Raw genomic sequence first — 23,161 nt, 5'->3', positions numbered from 1 at the left:
GAGAATATTTTAGTTTAGGAGCAAGAAGTCCCTACTGCAGTTGGTGAGACCGCACCTGGAGTATTGTGTGCCATTTTGGTCTCCTAATTTGGGGAAGGACATTACTGCTATTGAGAGAGTGCAGTGTAGTTCACCAGGTTAATTCCCGGGATGGCAGGACTGACACATGATGAAAGAATGAGTCAACTGGGCTTGTATTCACTAAATTTAGACGGATGAGAGGGGATTTTATAGAAACATATAAAATTCTTAGAGGATTGGTCAGGGTAGATGCAGGAAAAATGTTCCTGATGCTGGGAGAGTCCAGAACCAGGGATCACAGTTTAAGAATAAGCGGTAAGCCATTTAGGATTGAGATGAGGAATTTTTCTTTCACCCAGAGAGTTGTGAATCTATGGAATTCTCTGCCACAAAAGGCAGTGGAGGCCAATTCACTGGATGTTTTCAAGAGAGTTAGATTTAGCTCTTAGGGCTAATGGAATCAAGGTATATAAACAAACTAAAACTAAAAGAAAGCATGTATAACACAACAAAGAGTAGCCAGAGGATTGGGAAACTTTCATAGGACAACAGAAGAAAACAAAACGGGCAATACATGCTGAAAAGATGAAGCACGAGGAGAAGCTGGCCAGGAATATAAAGGAGGACAGTAAAAGCTTCTTTACATATGTTAAAGGAAAAAGAGTAGCAAAGTCAAATGTGGGTCCCTTGAAGGCAGACACAGGTGAAATTATTATGGGAAACAAGGAAATGGCAGAAGAGTTGAACAGGTACATCGGTTCTGTCTTCACTAAGGAAGACACAAATAATCCCCCAGATGTACTGGAGGACAGAGGATCTAGAGGAACTGAAAGAAATTTTCATTAGGCGAGAAATAGTATTGGGTAGGCTAATGGGACTGAAGGATGATAAATCCCCTTGGCTGGATGGTCTGCACCTCAGGATCCTCAGGGAGGTGGCTCTAGAAATAGTGGACGCATTGGTGATCATTTTCCAATGTTCAATAGAGTCAGGATCAGTTCCTGTGGATTGGAGGATAGGTAATGTTACCTATCACACTTTTCAAGAAAGGAGCGAGAGAGAAAACTGGGAATTACAGACCAGTTAGCCTGACTTCGGTGGTGGGAAAGATGCTGGTCAATTATTAAAGAGGTAATAATGGGGCGTTTGGATAGCAGTAAAAGGATTAGTCCACGTCAACATGAATTTATGAAAGGGAAATCATGCTTCACTAATCTTCTGGAATTTTTTTGAGGATGTGACAAGTAAAATGGATGAAGGGGAACCAGTGGATAAAGTGTATTTAGACTTTCAGAAAGCCTTTGATAATGTCCCGCACGGGAGACTGGTGACTAAAATTAGAGCACATGGTATTGGGGGTAGGGTGTTGACATGGATAGAAAATTGGTTGGCAGACAGGAAGCAAATAGTAGGAGTGAACGGGTCCTTTTCAGAATGGCAGGCAGTGGCGAGTGGAGTGCCGCAAGGTTCGGTGTTGGGGCCGCAACTGTTTACCATATATATTAATGATTTGGAAGAAGGAATTAGGAGCAACACTAGCAAGTTTGCGGATGACACAAAGCTGGGTGGCAGAGTGAACTGGGAAGAGGATGTTAGGAGGTTGTAGGGTGACCTGGACAGGTTGAGTGAGTGGGCAGATGCAGCATAATATAGATAAATGGGAGGTTATTCACTTTGGCGGCAAAAACAAGGGGGCAGATTATTATCTCAATGGGGTTAGGTGAGGTAAGGGGGTGCAGCGAGTCCTGGGTGTCCTTGTACACCAGTCACTGAAAGTTGGCGTGCAGGTACAGCAGGCAGTGAAGAAAGCTAATGGAATGTTGGCCTTCATAACAAGAGGATTTCAGTATAGGAGTAAAGAGGTTCTTCTGCAGTTGTATAGGGCTCTGGTAGCATTGTATAGGGCACAGCATTGGTCCTTGATCGAGAACTGAACGCATAACAGTGGCAATCAAGGCCTCTTGTGACTGGTCCCCTTCGGCCCACGGTTCACGCCAACCAGCAATCCCCATACACTAACACTATCCTACAGTCACTAGGGACAACTTTTACATTTAACATGCTAATTAACCTACAAACTTGTACGTCCTTGGAATGTGGGAGGAAACCGAAGATGTCGGAGAAAACCCACGCAGGTCACGGGGAGAATATACACACCACGTACAGACAGCACCTGTAATCAGGATCGAACCTGGGTAAGGCAGCAACTCTACCGCCGCGCCTCTGAAACAAAAATCAACTAGTCACACAAACCGCATCGCTCTGAACCGCAATATTCCATATTCTCTCCAACCAACTATGTTTCTATGTCATCTTGGTAGCAGTAACTGACCTGGAATTTCTGAGTGGCCGCGTCTTTCTCCGCCTCCGTAACTCGGTCAGGGTGAACTTGGAGGGAAACTTTTCGATATCCCCGTCGGATCTCCCCCTCGGAGGCCCTGGACCTCACGCCCAACACCTGATACAAGTCCGATGTACCAAACTCGACCTTACACTGCTCCAGGAGCCCCATGACCAAGCTGGCTTCTTGCACCTGTCACACAGCAGAACTAGCAAGAGAAAAGGATAGGTCAGCCTTTACCACAAGAGGATTAGAACTGCATCCAAATACACACACATCTGATTTCCCAATTCAAGGAATAATATACTTCTTACTGTAGGAGTGCAGCAACTGAATTCTTGGGACGATGGGTTTGTTAACCAAGGAATGATAAACGTATTGGGTCTATACACTTTGAACGTTACAAGAATGAGAGGCAGTTAAGTGTTTAATTGTCATATGCATCGAAATGGAACTATGAAATTCGTACTTGCAGCAGCACAACAGGCATGCTAATACATTATTCAATAGATATTAAAAAAAAAGTAAAACTAGTGTGTACAAAATAAAAACCCAAAGTCCATAATGCAACCGAGACATAGTTTAGTTGTGGTTTGCAGTGTTCAGTCGCCTGCTGGTTGTTGGGAAGAAGTTGTGCTTGAAGCTGGAGGCCACACAGAGATGCTGCAGGCCTGAAGCAGGGACGGAGCTTCCCCTACAACCGAGGCCCCAGAGACCCGGGGGAACGGGCCCGTCAACCAGCACAGAGAAAAGGGGCTTTAGTCAAGAGGGCTGCAGACCCTCGGAATTCCCTACTAATAAGGGCAGGGAGCTCAGTCACTGAGCACGGGCAAGCCAGGATTTGTGTACATTCAGGGACAGAGATTGGAGCAGTACATGGTGCTGGGAGACAGCCGCCGTTAATGGACTCACTCCAGCCCCGAGACCCCGAGGCCAGACCCCCCGCCCTCGCCAGCCGGAGCCTAGAGCCCTCCCCCATGCCCAGTCCACCCTGAGCCCGAGCCCAGACCCAGGAGCCGAGCCCAGCGGGAGCTGAGGCCCAGACAGCCCCCCTCCCCAGCCGCAACCCTCAAGACCCGGTCGGTCATCACCGGCCCGAACCCGCCGTTCTCCCACCTCACGTTTTCCCGCCTGTCCGTACCTCGCCGGCCCCGCGCATGCGCGCTGCTGTACGGGGCGGGGAGCGGCGCCGCTGCCGGTCGCCATGGTGACGGCGATGAGGCCTTGTCTCCCCCGCAGCCTGTGTGTGTGTGTGTGTGTGTGTGTGTGAGGGAGAGAGAGGGAGGGGGGGAGAGAGAGGGAGGGGGGGAGAGAGAGGGAGGGGGGGAGGGGGAGAGAGAAGGGGAGAGGGAGAGAGAGGGAGAGGGAGAGGGAGAGAGAGAGGGGGAGAGAGGGAGAGAGAGAGGGGGAGAGAGGAAGCGGGAGAGAGGGGGAGAGGGAGAGGGTAAGGTAGGGAGGGGGAGGGGGAGAGAGAGAGAGAGAGAGAGCACACCTCAGGTAAAGAGTCCCCTTGGGCTAAAAATTAACGATTCCGGCTTTTAAGAAAGGCGACAAAACAACTCCTTTACATCTTCTCAGTCGCTATAGAGAGACTGAGTGCTTTACAAAGCTCCAAACTTTCCTTTATTATTCTCACGTTTACCGAGGTAGTCATACAGTCATACAGCGTCGAAACAGGCCCTTCGGCCCTACTTGCCCATACCGCCCAACATGTCCCAGCTACACTAGTCCCACTTGCCTGCGCTTGGTCCATATTCCTCCAGACCTGTTCTATCCATGTACCTGTCTAACTGTTTCTTAAATGTTGGGATAGTCCCTGCCTCAATTACCTCCTCTGGCAGCTCGTTCCATACGCTCACCACCCTTTGTGTGAAAAAACTACCCCTCAGATTATTAAATCTTTTCCCCTTCACCTTAAACCTATGTTCTCTGGTCCTCGATTCACCTACTCTGGGCAAGAGGCTCTGCATCTACTCTATCTATTCCTCATGATCTTATACACCTCAATAAGATCACCCCTCGTCCTCCTGCGCTCCAAGGAATAGAGTCCCAGCCTACTCAACCTCACCCTATAGCTCAGACCCTCTAGACCTGGCAACATCCTTGTAAATCTTCTCTGTACCTTTTTCAGCTTGACATCTCTTCTATAACACAATGCCCAGAACTGAACACGCCACTCTAAATGTAATCTTTTAGCGAGTCGAGACGATACAATCCAAACGAGCGGTGAAAACAACGGAGATCTTACAACAGCTAAACACAAACGCTCTTACCACAACGGTGGTTGAAAAAGAATGAATGGGGCTTGCCCAGAAAACACGCAAAAACAAAACCCCTCCTCACAGTCACTTGACCGAGGTAGCCAACCGCTGGGTTCGACTACCCACGGGCACCAGCAGGTGCCGCTACAGGATCCCCCCCACCAGAACCCGAGGTACGGAACCAAGCGGGGACCAGCATGGAATGACCAGAACGTGTGGCCCGCGAATACGGAGCGGGCGTAACATGGGGGCCCAGCGAAACAAAGCCGGGGGCAGGCAAACGAGCAGAAATAACGGGCGGAGGAAACGGGCGTACTCAGTACGGGCGGGACGGCCAGTGGACGACCTCTATGTCGCGGTGCAGTAACGACCACCGGGCTGTCCACATCCACGTGGGCGGGTTTGAGACGGCCGACGGAGACAAACTCCTCCCGGCCTCCCAAGTCCACCGTGAACGTGGCGACTCCGGCTCGCAGCACCCGGAATGGGCCTTCATAAACCCGCTGCAATGGCGAGCGGTGAGTGTCCCTGCAGATGAAAACATAGGCACACTGTTGTAACACCGCGGGCACATGCACCGCGGACGAACTATGCCTGGAAGTGGGAACAGGGGCCAACGTGTTCACCTGTTCTCGAAGGCCAGCCAACAGCGCCGGGGTTGATGCGACCTGACCGCGGGCGGCAGGCAGAAAATCCCCGGGCACCCGCAGGGCCAAGCTGTACACGAGCTCAGCCGAGCAAGCAGCCAAATCCTCCTTAGGTGCAGTGCGTATACCAAGGAGGGCCCAGGGCAGTTGGTCCACCCAGTCCGGGCCCGTAAGCCGGGCTTTCAGCGCCAACTTAAGGTGCCGATGGAACCTTTCGACCAGCCCATTGGCCTGCGGGTGGTAGGCGGTCGTATGGTGTAACCGGGCACCGTAGAGCTGGGCTGGACCACGATCTTACCCAGGGCGAAAGTAAGGGGCTTGTGGTCCGTGAACGCGGTGAACGCCCGGCCCTCGAGGAAATACCTGAAATGCCTGATGGCCAGGTACAGCGCCAGAAGCTCGCGGTTAAAAGCGCTGTAGTTGCATTCTGGAGCCCACAGCTGACGACTGAAAAAGGCCAACGTCTTCCAGTGGCCGTCAACGAGCTGCTCCAGAACACCACCTACAGCAGCATTCGAGGCGTCTACAGTGAATGCAGTAGGGGCGGAAGCACGCGGGTGCACCAACATGGTAGCGTTGGCCAGGGCTGCCTTGGCACCCTCGAAAGCCTCGTCCGCCTGCTCGGACCACACGAGGTCCCGCAGTTTACCCGCCAGGCATGATGTCAGCAGCTGCTGGTACAAAACGGTGATAAAAATTCACCACGCCGACAAACTCCTGTAGCCCCTTCACGGTGAGCGGCCGGGGGAACTGCCGGATGGCCTCGACCTTCACGGAGAGCGGGGTAGCGCCTTGCGGGGTAACGCTGTACCACAGGAAGGAGATGGAGCGGAGGCCAAACTGTCATTTCGCGGGGTTAATGATGAGGCCGTGTTCGTGGAGGAGCTGAAACAAAGACCACGGTCTTATCCAGGTGGGTGACGTGCTCCGCTTGTGAGGCGTTGGCGACCACAATGTCGTCCAAATAAATGAACATGAAAGGCAGACCCCGCCCGACCTGGTCCATCAGCCTGCGCGGCATCCTTTATCCTGAAAGGCATTCGAAGCCATTCGGAACAGGCCGATCGTGGCGGTTATCGGAACATCGTCGGGGTGTACAGGGATTTGGTTGTAACCCCGGACGAGGTCAACCTTGGAAAAGAAAGCGGCGCCCTTGAGGTGCGCGGAGAAGTTCTGAATATGAGGCCGTGAGCACGGCAGTGAGCACGGCAGTGAGCACGGAGCCCTGCTTACCAGCACGAGTGTCGCGTCCGGTCGGGGGTAAGATGTTGACGATTGCACCAGAGTCCACTAGGAAACGGCGGCCGGAGTGGCGGTTGCGTACGTAGAGGCGGTTATTTGGGCCGACCTTGATCGCCTCTACAGACGATCGGCCGAGGCATTTCCCTGAAACGTGCGGGGTGGGCGGCAGCGTCGAGCCTCCGCGCCAAAGTGGAGGTGATAGTAACACCAACGGTGCCTTCCGCGAGTCCCGGATCACTGCTGTGGTTCTGCGCGTGGTTCGTGGGCGGGGCCTCGTTGCGGTCTCGCTGAGGCGAAGGGCGCGCTGGTGCAGACACGCGATTAATGGCGCCGTCATCTTGATGTTTCATCAGCCAGAGTTCGTTGGCCCGTTCGGCGAGCTGCAGAGGATCGGCGAAATCCGCACCTGCGAGCATGAGGCGGATGTCGTCTGGCATTTGTTCTAGGAATGCCTGCTCGAATAGCAGGAACGGGCAGTGTCCGTCCATTAACGCGAGCATCTTGGCCATGAGGATCGACGACTTGCGATCTCCCAAACCATCCATGTATAGAAGGCGGGTGGCGCGGTCCCGGCGGTTGGGCCCGAAAGTGTGCAGTATGAGGGCCTTGAGGCCATTGTACTTGGTGGTCGCGGGTGGGTTCTGCAGAAAAGGCAGCAGACGGGAGGCTGACTCCTGCGTCAGGACTCCTACCACATGAAAATATTTTGTCTCGTCCGCGACGATGCAGCGCATGTGAAACTGCACTTCCACATGTGCAAACCACACCTGCGGCTGCTTGAGGCTGACGGCACTCTGATGGGCATCGGGAACGGCGACTGGAACTGAATCGTCCTGCATATCAGCGTCCAATATCAATTGGGCACGTCGGGGTCACCAATTTAGCGAGTCGAGACGATAGTTGGTTTCCAAACGAGCTTTATTGTTAAAGCAGTGAAAACAACGGAGATCATACAACAGCAAAACACAAACGCTCTTACCACTACGAAAAAGTGGTCGAAAAAGAATGAATGGGGCTTGCCCAGAAAACGCGCGAAAACAAAACCCCTCCCCACAGTCACATGACTGCGGTAGCCAACCGCAGGGTTCAACTACCCACAGGCACCAGCAGGTGCCGCTACAACCTCATCAACATGATATCCCAACTTCTATACTCAATACTGTGACTGATGAACGGCAATGTGCCAAACGCCTTTTTGACCACCCAATCTACTTGTGCCTCCACCTTTATGTACCCATGCACCTGCACTCCTAGATCCCTCTACAACACTCCCAAGTAGCCCTACCATTCACTTTGTAGGTTCTGCCCATGTTAGACTTCCATTACAGGTGCAGTGAAATTTTTTTTGTTGCGTGCTATCCAGTCAGCGGAAAGATGATTACAATCAAACTGTGTGCAGAAACTGGATAAAGGGAATGACGTTTAGTGCAAGATAAAATCTAGTGAAGTCCAATTAAAGATCTGGAGAGACATTTCGGGTCGAGACCCTTCTTCAGACTCAAGTTCTCAGTAGTGTTCGCACCTGTCTTTACATAAAACACCCTTGTCACCCGTGGTCTCTTCCTTTGTTTGAGGGAACGTTGGCCCTGACTTACTGCCATCACAACGGGCAGCTCCTCTGCCACTGGGTGTTTGAACCAACTGTGCACCCCTCCCACTCCCCGATTACACTGTGGGCATTGTAACATTGCCATGGTCTTGCTTTTGTTTTAATTATGTCATCGCTAATGTATTTTTTCTTGCATGGTCTTGTTTAGTTCAGAGATACAGCGAGGAAACAGACCCTTCGGCCCACCAAGTCGGAGCCAACCAACGATTCCCGTACATTAGCGCTATCCTGCAAACTAGAGACAATTTACAATTTTTACTGTTACCAATTCCGATTAATAAACCTACAAACCTGTACATCTTTGGATTGTGGGAGGAAACCGGAGCACCAATAGAAAACCCACCACAGGTCACAGGGAGCATATACAAACTCCACACAGACAGATCAATCCTGACCTGGGTTCGATCCTGACTACGGGTGCTGACTTACGGAGTTAGTACGTTCTCACCGTGACTGCGTGGGTTTTCCCCGGGTGCTACGGTTTCCTCCCACACTACAAAGATGTACACGTTTTGTTGTCGGGAAATTAATAGAAGGGAGGATTTTTTATTCAGGCTCTGGGCTGTCTGAAGGGTTGATGGGGAGGAGATTTATTGCCACAGATGATGGGGGAGGCCAACTCAAAGGATATTTTTAAGGTGGAGATTGACAGATTAGTACGGGTGTCAGGGGTTGTGGGGAGAAGGCAGGAGAATGGGGTTGAGGGAAAGATAGATCAGCCATGATTGAATGACTTAACGGGCCAAATGGCTTAATTCTACTCGAACTTATGAACATATGAGATGGGATGGGTTGGTGAAGAAAGCTGCTGGGGTTAGGCTCAGGGTGGTGAGGGTGAAGAGAGTGGAGGAGATGGTGGGAGAGAGAAGCAGGGTGCGATGATTGGGAGGGAGAATAACAGGAGCGGAGATGAGGGCTTGTTGAGGGTGAGTGGATAGTAAATGCGATGGGGTGATGTGTGACGTGAGAGGGAGGGAGGGAATGGTGGGGTGAAGGGGAGGATGGGTAGCGTAACCATTGTGGGGGGGTGATTTTTTTTTTGTCTGTAAGTAATCCTGTTAGTCTTTGTCCAAGATGGCTGTCGGAAGGGAGAGTGGACGCTGGCGCGCTTTAGCTGCCGCTGCTCTCTTTTCACATTGTGTTTTTGATTTTTTGTTTTTGGACTGAATTCTGTTTTTAATTTTTATTCCTGTTAATCTCTGTAAGGTGTCCTTGAGATTTCTGAAAGGCGCCCAAAAATAAAATTTATTATTATTATTATTAACCTAAGGAAGATATTTGGTGGAGAGGTCATGGGGAAGGAGAGAGTGGCAGGATTGATTGGGAGCTGAAGGAAGCAGTCTTGTGGAGGGTAGCGAGAGGACATGATGAGGAGGCCGGTCGATGAGGTGGGGGGTGGGTGGGTTTTGGGGAGGGGTGTGAGAAAATTAGCTGTAGACACAAAAAGCTGGAGTAACTCAGCGGGTGAGGCAGCATCTCTGGAGAAAAGGAATAGGTAACGTTTCAGGTCGAGACCCTTCTTCAGAGCTGTTGGGGATGAGAGTGTAGGACGGTTGCAGGGAGGAATGATGTTAAAAGGTTGTGTTGGTTCTTGAGGGTATCAGAGTGGAGGTGTAATGGGTGGGGAGCAAGGGCAGGACATGATTGGGAGCAAGGGAGAAATAATGGATGTTGGGAAGCAGGGATATGGGGATAGAGGTGGAATTGAGGAATAGGGAAGTGCCAGTGGGGAAGTGGAGTGAAAGGTGAGGGTGGAAGTTTGGGAGATAGATGGTAGGCCAGGACTACTCTAGTTGGTGATAGGATGGTTCCGTTGCCTGATAACTGCTGGGAAGAAACTATCCCTGAACCTGGAGGTGTGTGTTTTCAAAATTCTGTACCTCTTGCCTGATGGGAGAGGGAAAAAGAGGGAGTGTGATGTGTAGATGGATTCAATGGAAGGAAGTTGGTGAGAGTACTGCATTTCGTTGTCTACTGCATTTCGTTGTCTCTGTACTGTACACTGCACAATGACAATAAAGTTGAATCTGAATCTGAATCTGAGAGTAGCTGGGAACTTGGCAAACTTCCTAGTTTTGTGTGGTTTATTGGCCATTGCTTTGATATGACAGTCCCGGACAAATTGCTGGTAATATTTATTCCGAAGAACTTGAAGCGTTCAACGATCTATTTCTGCACCGTCAATGCATACCAGGGTTTGCTTCCTGAAGTCGATCAAAATCTCAATTGTCTTTGCGGGAAAGATTGTTATCTTGGTACCAGGTTATGAGGTTCTCAATCTCCTTCCTTAACTCCGTCTTTGATATCCAGATGACTGGAATCTGGATCGCATTGGGTAACTGGATGATGAAGGAATTTACTCACCATTTGAGCATCGAGACAAACACTTGAATCACCCAGGCACAGTCAGCCAGGGACTGCATGCAGGTAGCCAGGATCAGTTTTGAAGGATACCCGATGGTTAGCATGGACACGATGGGCCGAAGGGCCCTTTTTCTGCCTCATGACTTAAAGTAATTATATGCTAAACACACAGTTTTTTAACACAGGCAGTTGATATTCTACTTTCAGGATTATATACGTCAGTAGGGTGGTGCAGAGGTAGAAATTGCTGCCTCACAGCTAGAGACCCAGGTTCGATTCTGACTAGGGTGATGTCTGTATAAAGATTGTACGTTCTCCCAGTGACTGCGTGCATTTTCTTTGGGAGCTCCAGTTTCCTCCCACACTGCAAAGACATACAGATTTGCAGCTAATAGGCTTCGGTAAAATTGTAAATTGTCCCTAGTGTGTAAAGCATAGTGGTAGTGTGTGGGGATCGCTGGTCAGTGCAGACTCAGTAGGCCGAAAGGCCTGTTTACATGCTGTATCTCTAAACTAAACTAAAAAAAAACTAAACAAAAAGAACCTGGATCTGTGAAATTCTCTGCTGGGCCATTCAGTGGAAAGTGAACCAAAATGTCACACACGTTACCAAATGGCATCACAGAATGTAACTCATTCAAAAATTATGAACATTCTAGCTTTTTAAAATTCACAGGAATTTGTAAGATAAAACTGAGTTATGCAAAAAATGCTTTTGTCACATTCAACCTCTGACCTTAAACAAAGATTGTCAGCACAACATAAATATTTCACTTGATAAACTGAAAAAATATGAATCATATATACAGTTCAAAACAATATACCTGTAATGCTTTCAGAATTAGAAGAGATGTGTAGATGGTTCATGCATGCAACCAATAATATAGCTACCTCAGTACCACTAACCACGCCTTAGTTATCAAGTATAATAACTCTCTCTATCTCTCTCTCTCCCCCTTGGTTCCAGCACGGTCATTAGAATTAGAATTAGCCCCATAGAATACAAAGAACACACCTTAATAAACGAAAAGAGTGGGGGGGTCTAGCGCTCCCTAACTTTATGTATTATAATTGGGCAGTAAATATTAAAAATATGATTCACCTGCTGGACAATTCTGCCCAGCAGGCGGACTGGATTGTAATGGAAAAAGGGGATTGCTCCCCGAGTAATATAGGAGCGATTATCCTCTCACCAATAAATCTGAATAATAAAAATTATAATAAAAACCCAATTATACATAGCACAATTAGAACATGGAAACAAATAAAACAGAATCTAAAATTAAGAAACCTATCTCTCTCAATACCAATAGCCAATAACCCATCGTTTAAACCATCAATCATAGACAAATCATTTATACATTGGGAAAGAATGGGAATCAAAACGCTCGAAGATCTGTATGAAGTAGGAAAATTACTATCATTTCAACAACTACAACTGAAATATAATTTGAAAAATAACCAATATTTTAAATATCTTCAAATTTGTGATTATTTGAAAAAATACACAAAAGACTATCATAATATGCCTTCCGACTTACTGGATGAAGCAATGAAGACAAAGGCGGAATCAGCTAACTTAATATCGTACTTATATAATATCATTTTAAACATAGAAATACCCACAACAGATGGAATTAGAAGAGACTGGGAACAAGAATTAGCTATAAAAATTTCAAAAGAGAGCTGGGATAAACATTTACTACAGGTGCATAAATGCTCGATCAATGTACGACATACGCTTATCCAATTCAAAACATTACATAGACTATACTATTCAAAAACTAAATTAAATAAAATCTTTCCTAATGTTTCACCAATCTGTGATAAATGTCTGTGTCAAGAAGCTACCATAGCGCACTCTTTTGTTTTTTGTACAAAAATCCAAAAATTCTGGCATGGAATATTTGATATTTTTTCAAAATTAATTAAAATAAAACTGGTACCAAAACCAGAATGGATCATTTTTGGGATATCGGAAGGTATCCCTGAATTAAACGTGTATCAGAAGAATTTACTCAATTACGGGCTAATAATGGGAAAAAAGCTCATACTTAAATTCTGGAAAAATGCGCCCACACCAACAATAAAAATGTGGATATCAAATATGTTTGAAACATTACATCTGGAAGAGATGAGATTCCTCTGAGCAGATAAAGCAAACCAATTCCAAAAGACGTGGTCTACGTTTATGGACCTATTACAAGCATGAGGTGCAATAGTAATTTTAAAAATAAATAAATAAATAAATGGTATCAGGACCTGGCATTGGGAGATAAAACAACAAAAACAGACTTGGTTGGTAGTCTTTCTGCGGAGTTTAATGTTATAATAGAGCGATTGTCCTTACTTTCTTTTTCTTTCTTTTCTAGGGTCTACTTTCTTACTTTACTTCCTTCTCTAACTTCTTTTCTAAGGGGCTTTCTTTTCCCAACACTCTCCTGCACTTCACAACTCTTGCGCACCTTCTTTACTTTCCTTACTTCTATCTTTTTCTTAAAGCTTTAAAAAAAAAAAAAATGAAGCGGTACAAAAAATGTATTAAGATATATGTGTTGTATGTTATTGTAATTTACCGTACTTCTAATAAATAAAAAAAAAAATAAAAAAGAATTAGAATTAGAATTAGAATTAGAATTACCTTTATTGTCATTCAGACCTTATGGTCTGAACGAAATTTTGTGCCTGCAGTCATACATACAATAATACAATAATAAACAACAATAAACACAAATTAACATCCACCACAGTGAGTCCTCCAAGCACCTCCTCACTGTGGTGGAGGCAAAAATCTTAGGGCTGCAGTCTCTTCCCTCCTCTTCTCCCTCTGCGCTGAGGCGATACCCCACCGGGCGATGGTACAAACAGTCACGCGGCTCAACGAACCCCGCAAACGGGCCGGCTCAAACACCGCGGCCCGGGGTGGTCGAAGCTGCAGCCCTCCAGTCCAGCGGACGCAGCCGCTGGCCCGCGGCTGAACCCCGGACTCAGGTCACTGCCACCAGAACGCCGTCCCAGCCACCGGAGCACCGTTCCAGCCCTGAGCCGGATCGCCCTCACGTGAGTGCCGTTCCTCCCTCGAGCTGGGCCGCTCCAACGGGAGTGCCGTACCACACTCGAGCTGGGCCGCTCCGACGGGAGCGCCGTACCACCCTCGAGCTGGGCCGCTCCGACGGGAGTGCCATTCCACCCTCGAGCTGGGCCATTCCGACGGGAGCGCTATTCCACCCTCGAGCTGGGCCGCCACGACGGGAGCGCAATTCCACCCTCGAGCTGGGCCGCTCCGACGGGAGCGCCACAGCCCCTCACGGGAGAGTCTCAGCCCCGCGCCAGGCCGCCCTCACGGGAGCGTCACAGCCCCTCACGGTAGTGCCGTTCCAGCCCCGAGCCGGACCGCCCTCACGGGAGCGAGCCCAGGGCAAGTCCTGACTGGCTCTGCCTCCGGAGTCACGAGGTCGCCAGCTCCGCCATTAGGCCTCAGCGCAGACGGAGGCAGAGAAGGGGGATATACGACAAAAAAGTTGCATTCCCCCGAAGGGAGAGACAGCAAGCCCCGTTTCAACCCCCCACCCCACCCCCCCCACATAAACACAACCTAAAAAACAAAAACTTAACTAGACAAAACGGAAAAAAACAACACAAAAAAGTAAAAACAAACGGACTGCAGGCGAGCCGCTGCTGCATAGACTGTATGCAGTCAGTGCTGGAATGTGTCTAACCTATGTGATCATTAAACATTAAGTAAAGTTACAAGTGTGTCAGACTTAAAATCTTTACATGGTGTCAGAAAGTTAAAACGCTGGCCTCCTGTTTATCGGGTTTTATTTCTTTGAAAGTGTTGCTTTATCGGAGTTTTTTTTCCGTACCCCTTTGCCACCATGGCATCCTCGTGCCGCAAACCCTCGCCACTGGTCTTTGATGCCGACATAGCGGAGCGCTGGGCGACTTTTGAGTTGGATCTCACACACTACATTAATATCGTTCATCGCAACGATCCCGATGCCGTCAAAGCATCTCTTCTGCTAAACCTTGCTGGTCCTGATGCCATGAGGAGAGCACTAACCTTTGCCTACAATCCCGTGGTCCGGGATGAAAATGATCAGGTTCAAGTACCTGCAGAGTCTGCCAACGATCCGGTATGTTTGCTGCGAAAGTTTGCTGAGATTTGTGACTTGCCCTCTAACCGCATTTTAGAGCGAGCTAAGTTTTTTACGCGGAAGCAACAGCCTGACGAACCGGTTGAATGTTTTATTGCTGATCTGCGCTATCTCGCCCAGCGGTGCCGATTTGAAAATATGACTGACCAGCTTACTAGGGACATTCTAGTGACAGGTATGCTGGATCAGAAACTGCGATCGGAGCTATTGAGAAAGCCTGATCTTATTCTGACCGAAGCAATGCACGCATGCAGGTTGGCAGAAGTTGTTGACCCGCTGTTCGGACAGCGGGAGTCTGATAGCCGGTCGATCAATTTAACTGGTCTCAACAGACCGCTTCCCAAAATAGACAACACTAGACCTGCGCCGCGGGCAAGCTACCTCCCCGGCGGACACGTTGTTAAAAAGTGCACCAATTGTAATTATATGCATTTGATGGATAATCAAAAACTGAATCATTTCTCGGCAGCCTGCCGATCCCGTGGGAAATTTCCCCCAGCTTCTAGACAAGTATTAAACAAATTGGTACAAGTCGATAACGATCTTGGTTCCCAGACCTCCCTCGACACTGCCCACGACTCTGAGCCAATTAGTTCTCTTGGAGATGCTAGTGTATTCACGTACCTGCTCGACTCCCTGATCCATCGGTCCTCGTTACTGTCAACAATTATTCTTTCTCAGCTAAGCTCGACACGGGGGCAAAGGTCAATGTTATGTCAACAAGCCTGTTCAAAAAGATTAGACTTAATGAGCTGCTGACTGCAGACCGTTCGACTTTACATGCTTATGGGGGCGAGGTGCTGAAACCAGTGGGGAAGGTCACTTTTAATTGCGTGCTGAAGAAATCATCGTGGGCTCTCATGTTCTATGTTCTCGACTATGACTGTGTGACTCTGTTGGGCAACCAGGCATGCCAGGACCTAGGACTGGTGTCCTTCGACCACACTGTCAATGAAGTACAGGTGCTGCTGGATCGATAGCTGAGTACCCGGACCTGTTCGACAATGAGCTGGGCAAGCTGCCTCTCGTTTACAAGATCGCCACCGACCCGAAGGTGGTGCCTGTGGTCCGTGCACCACACAGAGTGTCCCTCGCTATGAAGGATAAAGTTGAATCGATGCTGAAGAGCATGGTCGCTACGGGAGTGCTGGAAGCAGTTAGCGAGCCCACCGACTGGGTCTCCACCATGGTTGCCACCCTGAAAAAGGATAAGAACGAGATACGGGTGTGCATTAATCCGAAGGACCTGAACCTCGCGATCAGGCGACCACACTACCCCATGAGAACCGTGGAAGATGTTGCAGCTCAAGTCGGCCAGGCCACGGTCTTCTCTGTCCTTGATGCCAAGAGTTCCTTCTGGCAAATACCACTCGACAAACGTTCCTCCGACCTGACAACGTTTGCCACTCCTTATGGCAGATTCAAGTTCCTACGGATGCCATTTGGTATTAACTCTGCCAGCGAGGTGTTTCAGCGGTCCATGGAACAGCTGTTCGCCGGCATGCCGTGTGCCATCATCGTGGATGACATCCTAGTTTACGGGAAGAATGCCGCCGAACATGACAAGAACCTCCGCCGGGTCCTGGACCGGGCCCGGCAGATCAATTTGAAACTGAACAAAAATAAGTGCAGATTCCGCGTCTCCGAAGTGCCTTACGTTGGGCATATCTTCACTTCTAATGGACTGAAGCCCGACCTGCAAAAGACAAATGCAATCTCCGAGATGTCAGCCCCCACCGACGTCCTCGGTCTGCAACGATTCCTGGGCATGGTCAATTACCTGGGGAAGTTCATACCTAATCTCAGTGAGCTGAGCTCGCCCCTGAGGCAGCTGACTAAAAAAGACACTGCCTGGTCCTGGTTCCCACAACACCAGCAGGCTTTCGAATGGCTGAAGTCTAAGCTGACCAGCACCCCGACTCAAAAATTCTTCGACCTGCGCCGTCCCATTGTTGTTACCTGTGATGCCTCTCGTTTTGGGCTAGGTGCTGCTTGCCTGCAGCTCTACGACGACGGCTCGCTGTTACCGGTCTCGTCTGCCTCACGGACCATGACCCACACGTGGCAAAGCTATGCTCAGATCGAGAAGGAGCTCCTGGCAGTGGTGTTCGCTTGCTCCAAGTTTAAAGATTTCCTCTTCGGCAGCAAATTCACAGTCGAGACCGACCACCAGCTATTAGTGACTATTCTTAACAAACCAATACATATTGCCCCCGCCAGGATGTAGCGCATGATGTTGCAGCTCCAGCGTTTTGATTTCCAAATCGTTTACAAGAGGGGCACTGAGATGCATGTGGCCGACACTCTGTCTCGTGCCCCACTAGCCTCCTGTGACCGCCACCCTTACGAGCAGGAAGACCTGTTGGTACTGAACGTCAACTTTGTCCCGACCAAGCAGCTGCAGTGCCTGACCAAGCACACCGCCGCTGACCCTGCTTTGCAGCAGCTCGCAGCCGTTATCAAGCGCGGGTGGCCCGACAGACGCTAGACTTTGCCGTCGGGTGCCCAGCCGTTCTTCCTAGTCCGCGATGAGCTGGTGATCCAAGATGGTGTTATCGTCAAGGGCCACAAGGTCATGGTGCCGGCCTCTCTATATGATCTTTACTACAACGCAGCCCACAGCGGTCATCCTGGGGTCGATGCCACTATTTCTCATGCCCAAGGACAATTCTACTGGCCTGGTATGGCCAAGTACATCAGGGACCGAGTGTCCTCCTGTTTCTCCTGCAACAACCTCGCCCCACACCAGCAGCGCCAGCCCCTTTTGCAGCAGCCGGCGCCTACCATGCCCTGGACATTGCTGGCTGCCGACATATTCGAATGGCGGGGCAAGCATTTTCTCGTCCTGGTTGACTCGTTCTCCAACTGGTTCGAGGTGGACCTACTTCCTTCCATCACCTCCGAGATGGTCATCAGCAAACTGCACAGGCACTTCGCCACCTTCGGTGCCCCTGTCCGCTTGCAGACCGACAATGGCTGGCAATTTACAAGCGCCGAATTCAAGGCTTTCGCTGCCAGGTGGAACTTCCATCACTACACCAGCAGCCCTGAGTACCCACAAAGTAATGGCCTGGCCGAGCGGGCTGTGTGTAGTGCTAAGGGTCTGCTGGAGCAGTCCCGCCTGTCCAACTGCGATTTCTACCTGGGCTTACTTAACCTACGTAACATCTCCCGGGACCCAACCATGGGTTCCCCTGCCCAGCGTCTGATGTCAAGGATGACAAGACCGCCCATGCCAATCGCCCAACAGGCCCTGCTACCCAAAGTGCAAGAACCTGCCATTGTCCAACAGCGGATTGAACAGAAGCATGAGGTTCAACGACGGTCGCACGACAAGTCCTGCCGCCCGCTGTCGCCTCTACTGCCCGGACAGGTCGTTCGAATGCAAACTACCACCGGCTATTCCCGCCTTGTTACCGTGGTTGGTGTGGCTGACTCTCCCAGATCTTACCTGGTGGACTACAATGGGACTGTCTAACGTCGGAGCCGTCAACACCTGCTGGCTGTGAACGAGCCGAAGCCCGCACCTGCGGGTCCTTATGCTCCTCCGTTGCTGTTCCAGCCTGTCACTGCCGATTGCCCTGCTGTTCCCTGCTTGCCGCAGACCCCTCGCCTGTTGCGTTCTCCTCTTCCGCTGCCGCCGGGTTTTGGCCGGGTTGCTTCCCATCCTAAATGTTCTCCTTCCCCTCCTGCCTCTCCTGCTCCGACTGCGTCTTCTCCAGCTTTAACCTTCTCGCCTGCTTCCGCTACGCCTTCTCTTCTTTCCGATGGGGGGGGGGGGGGGAAGGCGTTGTACGCATTGTTAAGCCGCCTGTTTGCTACGGCGACTTTGCTTAAACTCGCATGTTTTGTGTAATCACACTGCCATGGCTCCAATTCTGTTTTGATTTCTAAGGGGAAGGATGTAGATGGTTCATGCATGCAACCAATAATATAGCTACCTCAGTACCACTAACCATGCCTTAGTTATCAAGTATAATAACTCTCTCTATCTCTCTCTCTCCCCCTTGGTTCCAGCACGGTAATAGACTATGCAGTCAGTGCTGGAATGTGTCTAACCTATGTGATCATTAAACATTAAGTAAAGTTACAAGTGTGTCAGACTTAACTTCTTTACAAGATGTATTCCACAATTTTTCATATTTTTGGTCACACACGTGACTAAGAATGGGCCTACTGCAGAACGCAGTAGAGGCCAATTCACTAGATGTTTTCAAGAGAGAGTTAGATTTATCTCTTGGGGCTAATGGAATCAGGGGATATGGGAAAAAAACAGGAATGGGGTACTGATCAGCCATGATCATATTGAATGGGGGTGCTGGCTCGAAGGGCCGAATGGCCTACTTCTGCACCTATTTTCTATATTTCTAACCTTGTATCAAATCAAAACTTAAATTAACATAAAAACACAATCCAGGTGTTTTTACATACAAGAATCTTTACCATACAAGAATCATCCTTCAGCCAGTTGAATTCACTGCATCATTTGATGGTAGATATGGAGAGCTGTGCTCACTAATACTAGTAAGGCCACACACCAAATGCTTGAGTGGGTATTTTAATGAAACTATGGGGGTTGGAGCAAGATCCAACCATTGCTGATGGTATGAAAATGCCCCACAATGTCTGGTGCAGATGTCTTTCTTTACTCCACCGTTCCTTTATCATTGTTATTTTTTTCATATCTTTCATTAATCGTCTATATTACTAAAAGTCTGATCGACCGCTTTTGGCTCACTATGCTGCGATTTCCGATCGAACGCCGCCACCTACGGCCGTCATTTTTGCCCACCTCGCTCAGAGCCCCCCTCCGCCTTCCGGGACCAGAGGATTTTTCCCATCGATGAAAAATCAGAGCGATATTAATGTTTAAAAAAAATTAGCCATTCTCTCTGCTGCCCCCGCTGGAGGGAGGGGGAGGGACTATATACAGGAAGTGGTGTGCCTCACTCAGTCTCTGCAAGATGGAGGAAGCCAGAGGATCACGTCTCTCTGAACTCTGAATAACACTGAACACATGTCTACTCAACTGTGAGTTCCCTTAATGTGGTTTGAAATTGACAGTATGGTTGGTTTGAAGTAAAAATGCACTGCTAATGGTTGTTTGGGATGAAGTAAAAATGCACTGCTAATGGTTGTTTGGGTTGAAGTAAAAATGCACTGCTAATGCTTGTTTGGGTTGAAGTAAAAATGCACTGCTAATGGTTGTTTGGGTTGAAGTAAAAATGCACTGCTAATGGTTGTGTGGGTTGAAGTAAAAATGCACTGCCAATGGTTGTTTGGGTTGAAGTAAAAATGCACTGCTAACGGTTGTTTGGTTTGAAGTAAAAATGCACTGCTAACGGTTGTTTGGGTTGAAGTAAAAATGCACTGCAAATGGTTGTGGGGGGGGAGGGGTTTGGGTTGAAGTAAAAATGCACTGCAAATGGTTGTTTGGGGGGGTTTTGGGTTGACGTAAAAATGCACTGCAAATGGTTGTTTGGGTGGGGGGGTTTGGGTTGAAGTGAAAATGCACTGCAAAGGGTAGTTTGGGGGGATTTGGGTTGAAGTGAAAAGGCACTGCAAAGGGTTGTTGGGGGGGGGGGGGGTTGGGTTGAAGTAAAAATGCACTGCAAACGGTTGTTTGGGTTGAAGTCAAAATGCACTGCAAATGGTTGTTTGGGTTGAAGTAAAAATGCACTGCAAATGGTTGTTTGGGTTGAAGTAAAAATGCACTACAAATGGTTGTTTGGGTTGAAGTAAAAATGCACCTATCAAATGGTGGAGAGGGGGAATATTGCGTCGGGGGACCAGCCCTCTCGTGTGAACATGGGACCCAACGGGTCCCACTTAGTCTAGTAATATATATAGGGCTTTATTCTTTGGAGCGCAGAAGGTTAAGGGGGGACTTGATAGAGGTCTTTAAAATGATGAGAGGGATAGACAGAGTTGACGTGGATAAGCTTTTCCCACTGAGAGTAGGGAAGATTCAAACAAGGGGACATGACTTGAGAATTAAGGGACAGAAGTTTAGGGGTAACATGAGGGGGAACTTCTTTACTCAGAGAGTGGTGGCTGTGTGGAATGAGCTTCCAGTGAAGGTGGTGGAGGCAGGTTCGTTTTTATCATTTAAAAATAAATTGGATAGTTATATGGACGGGAAAGGAATGGAGGGTTATGGTCTGAGCGCAGGTATATGGGACTAGGGAAGAATACGTGTTCGGCACGGACTAGAAGGGTCGAGATGGCCTGTTTCCGTGCTGTAATTGTTTTTTTTTTTGTTTTTGTTTATTTTATTAGAAGTTAATACAATACAAAACAATACAGTGGCACCTAATTTTAGGTGCCAACTATGTCATACCGTAATCCATTCCATGTACAACCTCTAGTTTTATGTTATGAGTAGGCAAGACAAGAAAAAGAAAACAATAGAAAGGGGAAAGAGTGGAAAAATAGATGGTAGAGAGTAGAAAAATGTGAAGTGTGGATATAAAAAATAAAAATAAAAAAATAAAATAAAAAAGAAAAGGTGGAAAGTAGAAATAGAAGAAAAGGCCCCTTAAAAGAGAATTTTTCAAATCTATATTCGGAGATGTAGATCTATCCACGTCATGAACTGAAATCAGCAATCCTTATGGTACCGCTGCATCACATGATTCCAAAAAGTCGATGAAAGGAGACCAACTCCTTAAGAATTGGTCATATTTATCTATTAGTCGGAGTCTCATTTCTTCAAGGCGTGCTATGTCCATCATATTCCTAATCCACATTTTAACAGTTGGTATGGTTGTATTTTTCCAAAATTTAAGTATCAATTTCTTTCCAATTATTAACCCATAATTAAAAAAAACATTTTGGTCTTTATTTAAATTGGTATCTTCTCCTATTATTCCAAATATAATCCATTCCATTTTGGGTTCTATTCTTGACTTGAAGAGCTTTGTAAATATATCAAATATATCACTCCAAAATTTATTCAACTTTGTACATCCTACAAATGAATGTGTTAAATTAGCGTTTTGAAACAAACATTTATCGCATCTGGGAGAGACGTTTGGATAAAATTTATTCAACCTCGTTTTTGAATAATATAGTCTATGTAATAATTTGAATTGAATTAAATTATGTCTTGTATTAATAGAACAGTTATGTGTATTCATCAAATACTTTTCCCATCTATCCTTCGAGATCTTTATCATTAGCTCATGTTCCCAATCTTCCCTTAGTGCTTCTGTTGAGGGTGATTCTCTATCTAATATATTATTATAAAAGTATGAAATTAATTTTTGTGAATCAGCCTTAATATTCATTGCTTCTTCTAAAGGGTCTAAAAATATAGTTTGAAATCTATGTATATATTTCTTCATAAAGTCACATACCTGTATATATTTAAAATATTGATTATCCTTCAATTTAAATTTTAATTTTAATTGTTGAAATGATAACAGTTTACCCAATTCATACATATCCCCTACTTTCCTAATCCCCAGTCTATCCCATTGTTGATATGTGTTGTCGATGAGAGAAGGTTTGAATGCGGGGTTGTTCAATAGTGGGGTTAGTACTGATAAATTATTTAATTTCAAGGATACTTTTATTTGTTTCCAAATTCTTATTATATTGTGAATAATTGGGTTCTTCTTGTATATTATACTATTCAATTTTATCGGTGAGAGCAGGATCGTTCCTATATCGTGCGGATAGCACTCCTCTTTCTCCATTCTTATCCACTCCAACTGCTGAGTGGAACTATCCAGCCAGTACATTATGTTCTTAATATGCACTGCCCAGTAGTAATACATAAAGTTAGGTAATGATAAACCCCCAACTTCTTTAGATTTGCACAAATGCTTTCGTTGAATTCTATGTGTTCTGTAATCCCATATAAAATTAGTAACAGTGGAATCTAGTTTTTTGAAAAAATATTTTGGAATATATATTGGGATCGCTTGAAACAAATATATTAATTGTGGTAAGAAAGTCATTTTTATAGCGTTGATTCTACCTACAATGAGAGCGGAAGTGTTTTCCAAAATTTAATCATATCATTCAGTTTATTTAATAGTGGTATAAAATTGGCACTAAATAATGATTTGTGTCTTCTTGTAATTTGAATACCCAGATACTTGAATTTTTCTGTTGCAATTTTGAAGGGGAATTTTAGTAAGTGTCTCGAATCCTGTGGTTTTAAAGACATAATTTCGCTTTTATCCCAATTTATTCTATATCCTGAAAAAGAGCCGAATTCCTCAATTAGTGTTAATAAGGTGGGTATACTCGTTTGTGTATTAGTAATATATAAAAGAATATCATCAGCATATAGTGAAATTTTATTCTTTGAATCCTTAGTGTTATATCCGTGAATATTCGGGTGATTTCTAATCCTTTCGGCCAACGGTTCTATCATAAGGGCAAATAGCAATGGTGATAAGGCACACCCTTGCCTATTACCCCTTGATAAGTAAAATTTTGGAGATAGCGTATTGTTAGTTAATATTCTTGCCGTAGGTCTATCGTAAAGTAGTTTAACCCATCTAATA

The 23,161-nt window shown here is 47.2% G+C and overlaps 1 protein-coding gene across 1 annotated transcript in view; it reads right to left on the bottom strand.

The window, feature by feature from the left end:
* dnajc9 (DnaJ heat shock protein family (Hsp40) member C9) overlaps positions 1 to 3,555 on the bottom strand; it is a 40,881-nt gene extending 37,326 nt beyond the window's left edge. The window contains exons 1-2 of the mRNA XM_033012442.1: positions 3,479 to 3,555; positions 2,354 to 2,570 (exon numbers count right to left, since the gene is read on the bottom strand). Coding sequence (XP_032868333.1) covers positions 2,354 to 2,533 — 180 coding nt within the window. The 5' untranslated portion in view covers positions 2,534 to 2,570; positions 3,479 to 3,555. The remainder of the gene's footprint in view (positions 1 to 2,353; positions 2,571 to 3,478) is intronic.
* Positions 3,556 to 23,161: the final 19,606 nt, after the last annotated feature.

This window comes from Amblyraja radiata, chromosome 37 (genome assembly GCF_010909765.2).
Source record: "Amblyraja radiata isolate CabotCenter1 chromosome 37, sAmbRad1.1.pri, whole genome shotgun sequence".
Lineage (NCBI taxonomy): Eukaryota > Metazoa > Chordata > Chondrichthyes > Rajiformes > Rajidae > Amblyraja > Amblyraja radiata.
The sequence above is the reverse complement of the archived record's forward strand: the minus strand, read 5'-3'. Positions and strand labels throughout refer to the sequence as shown.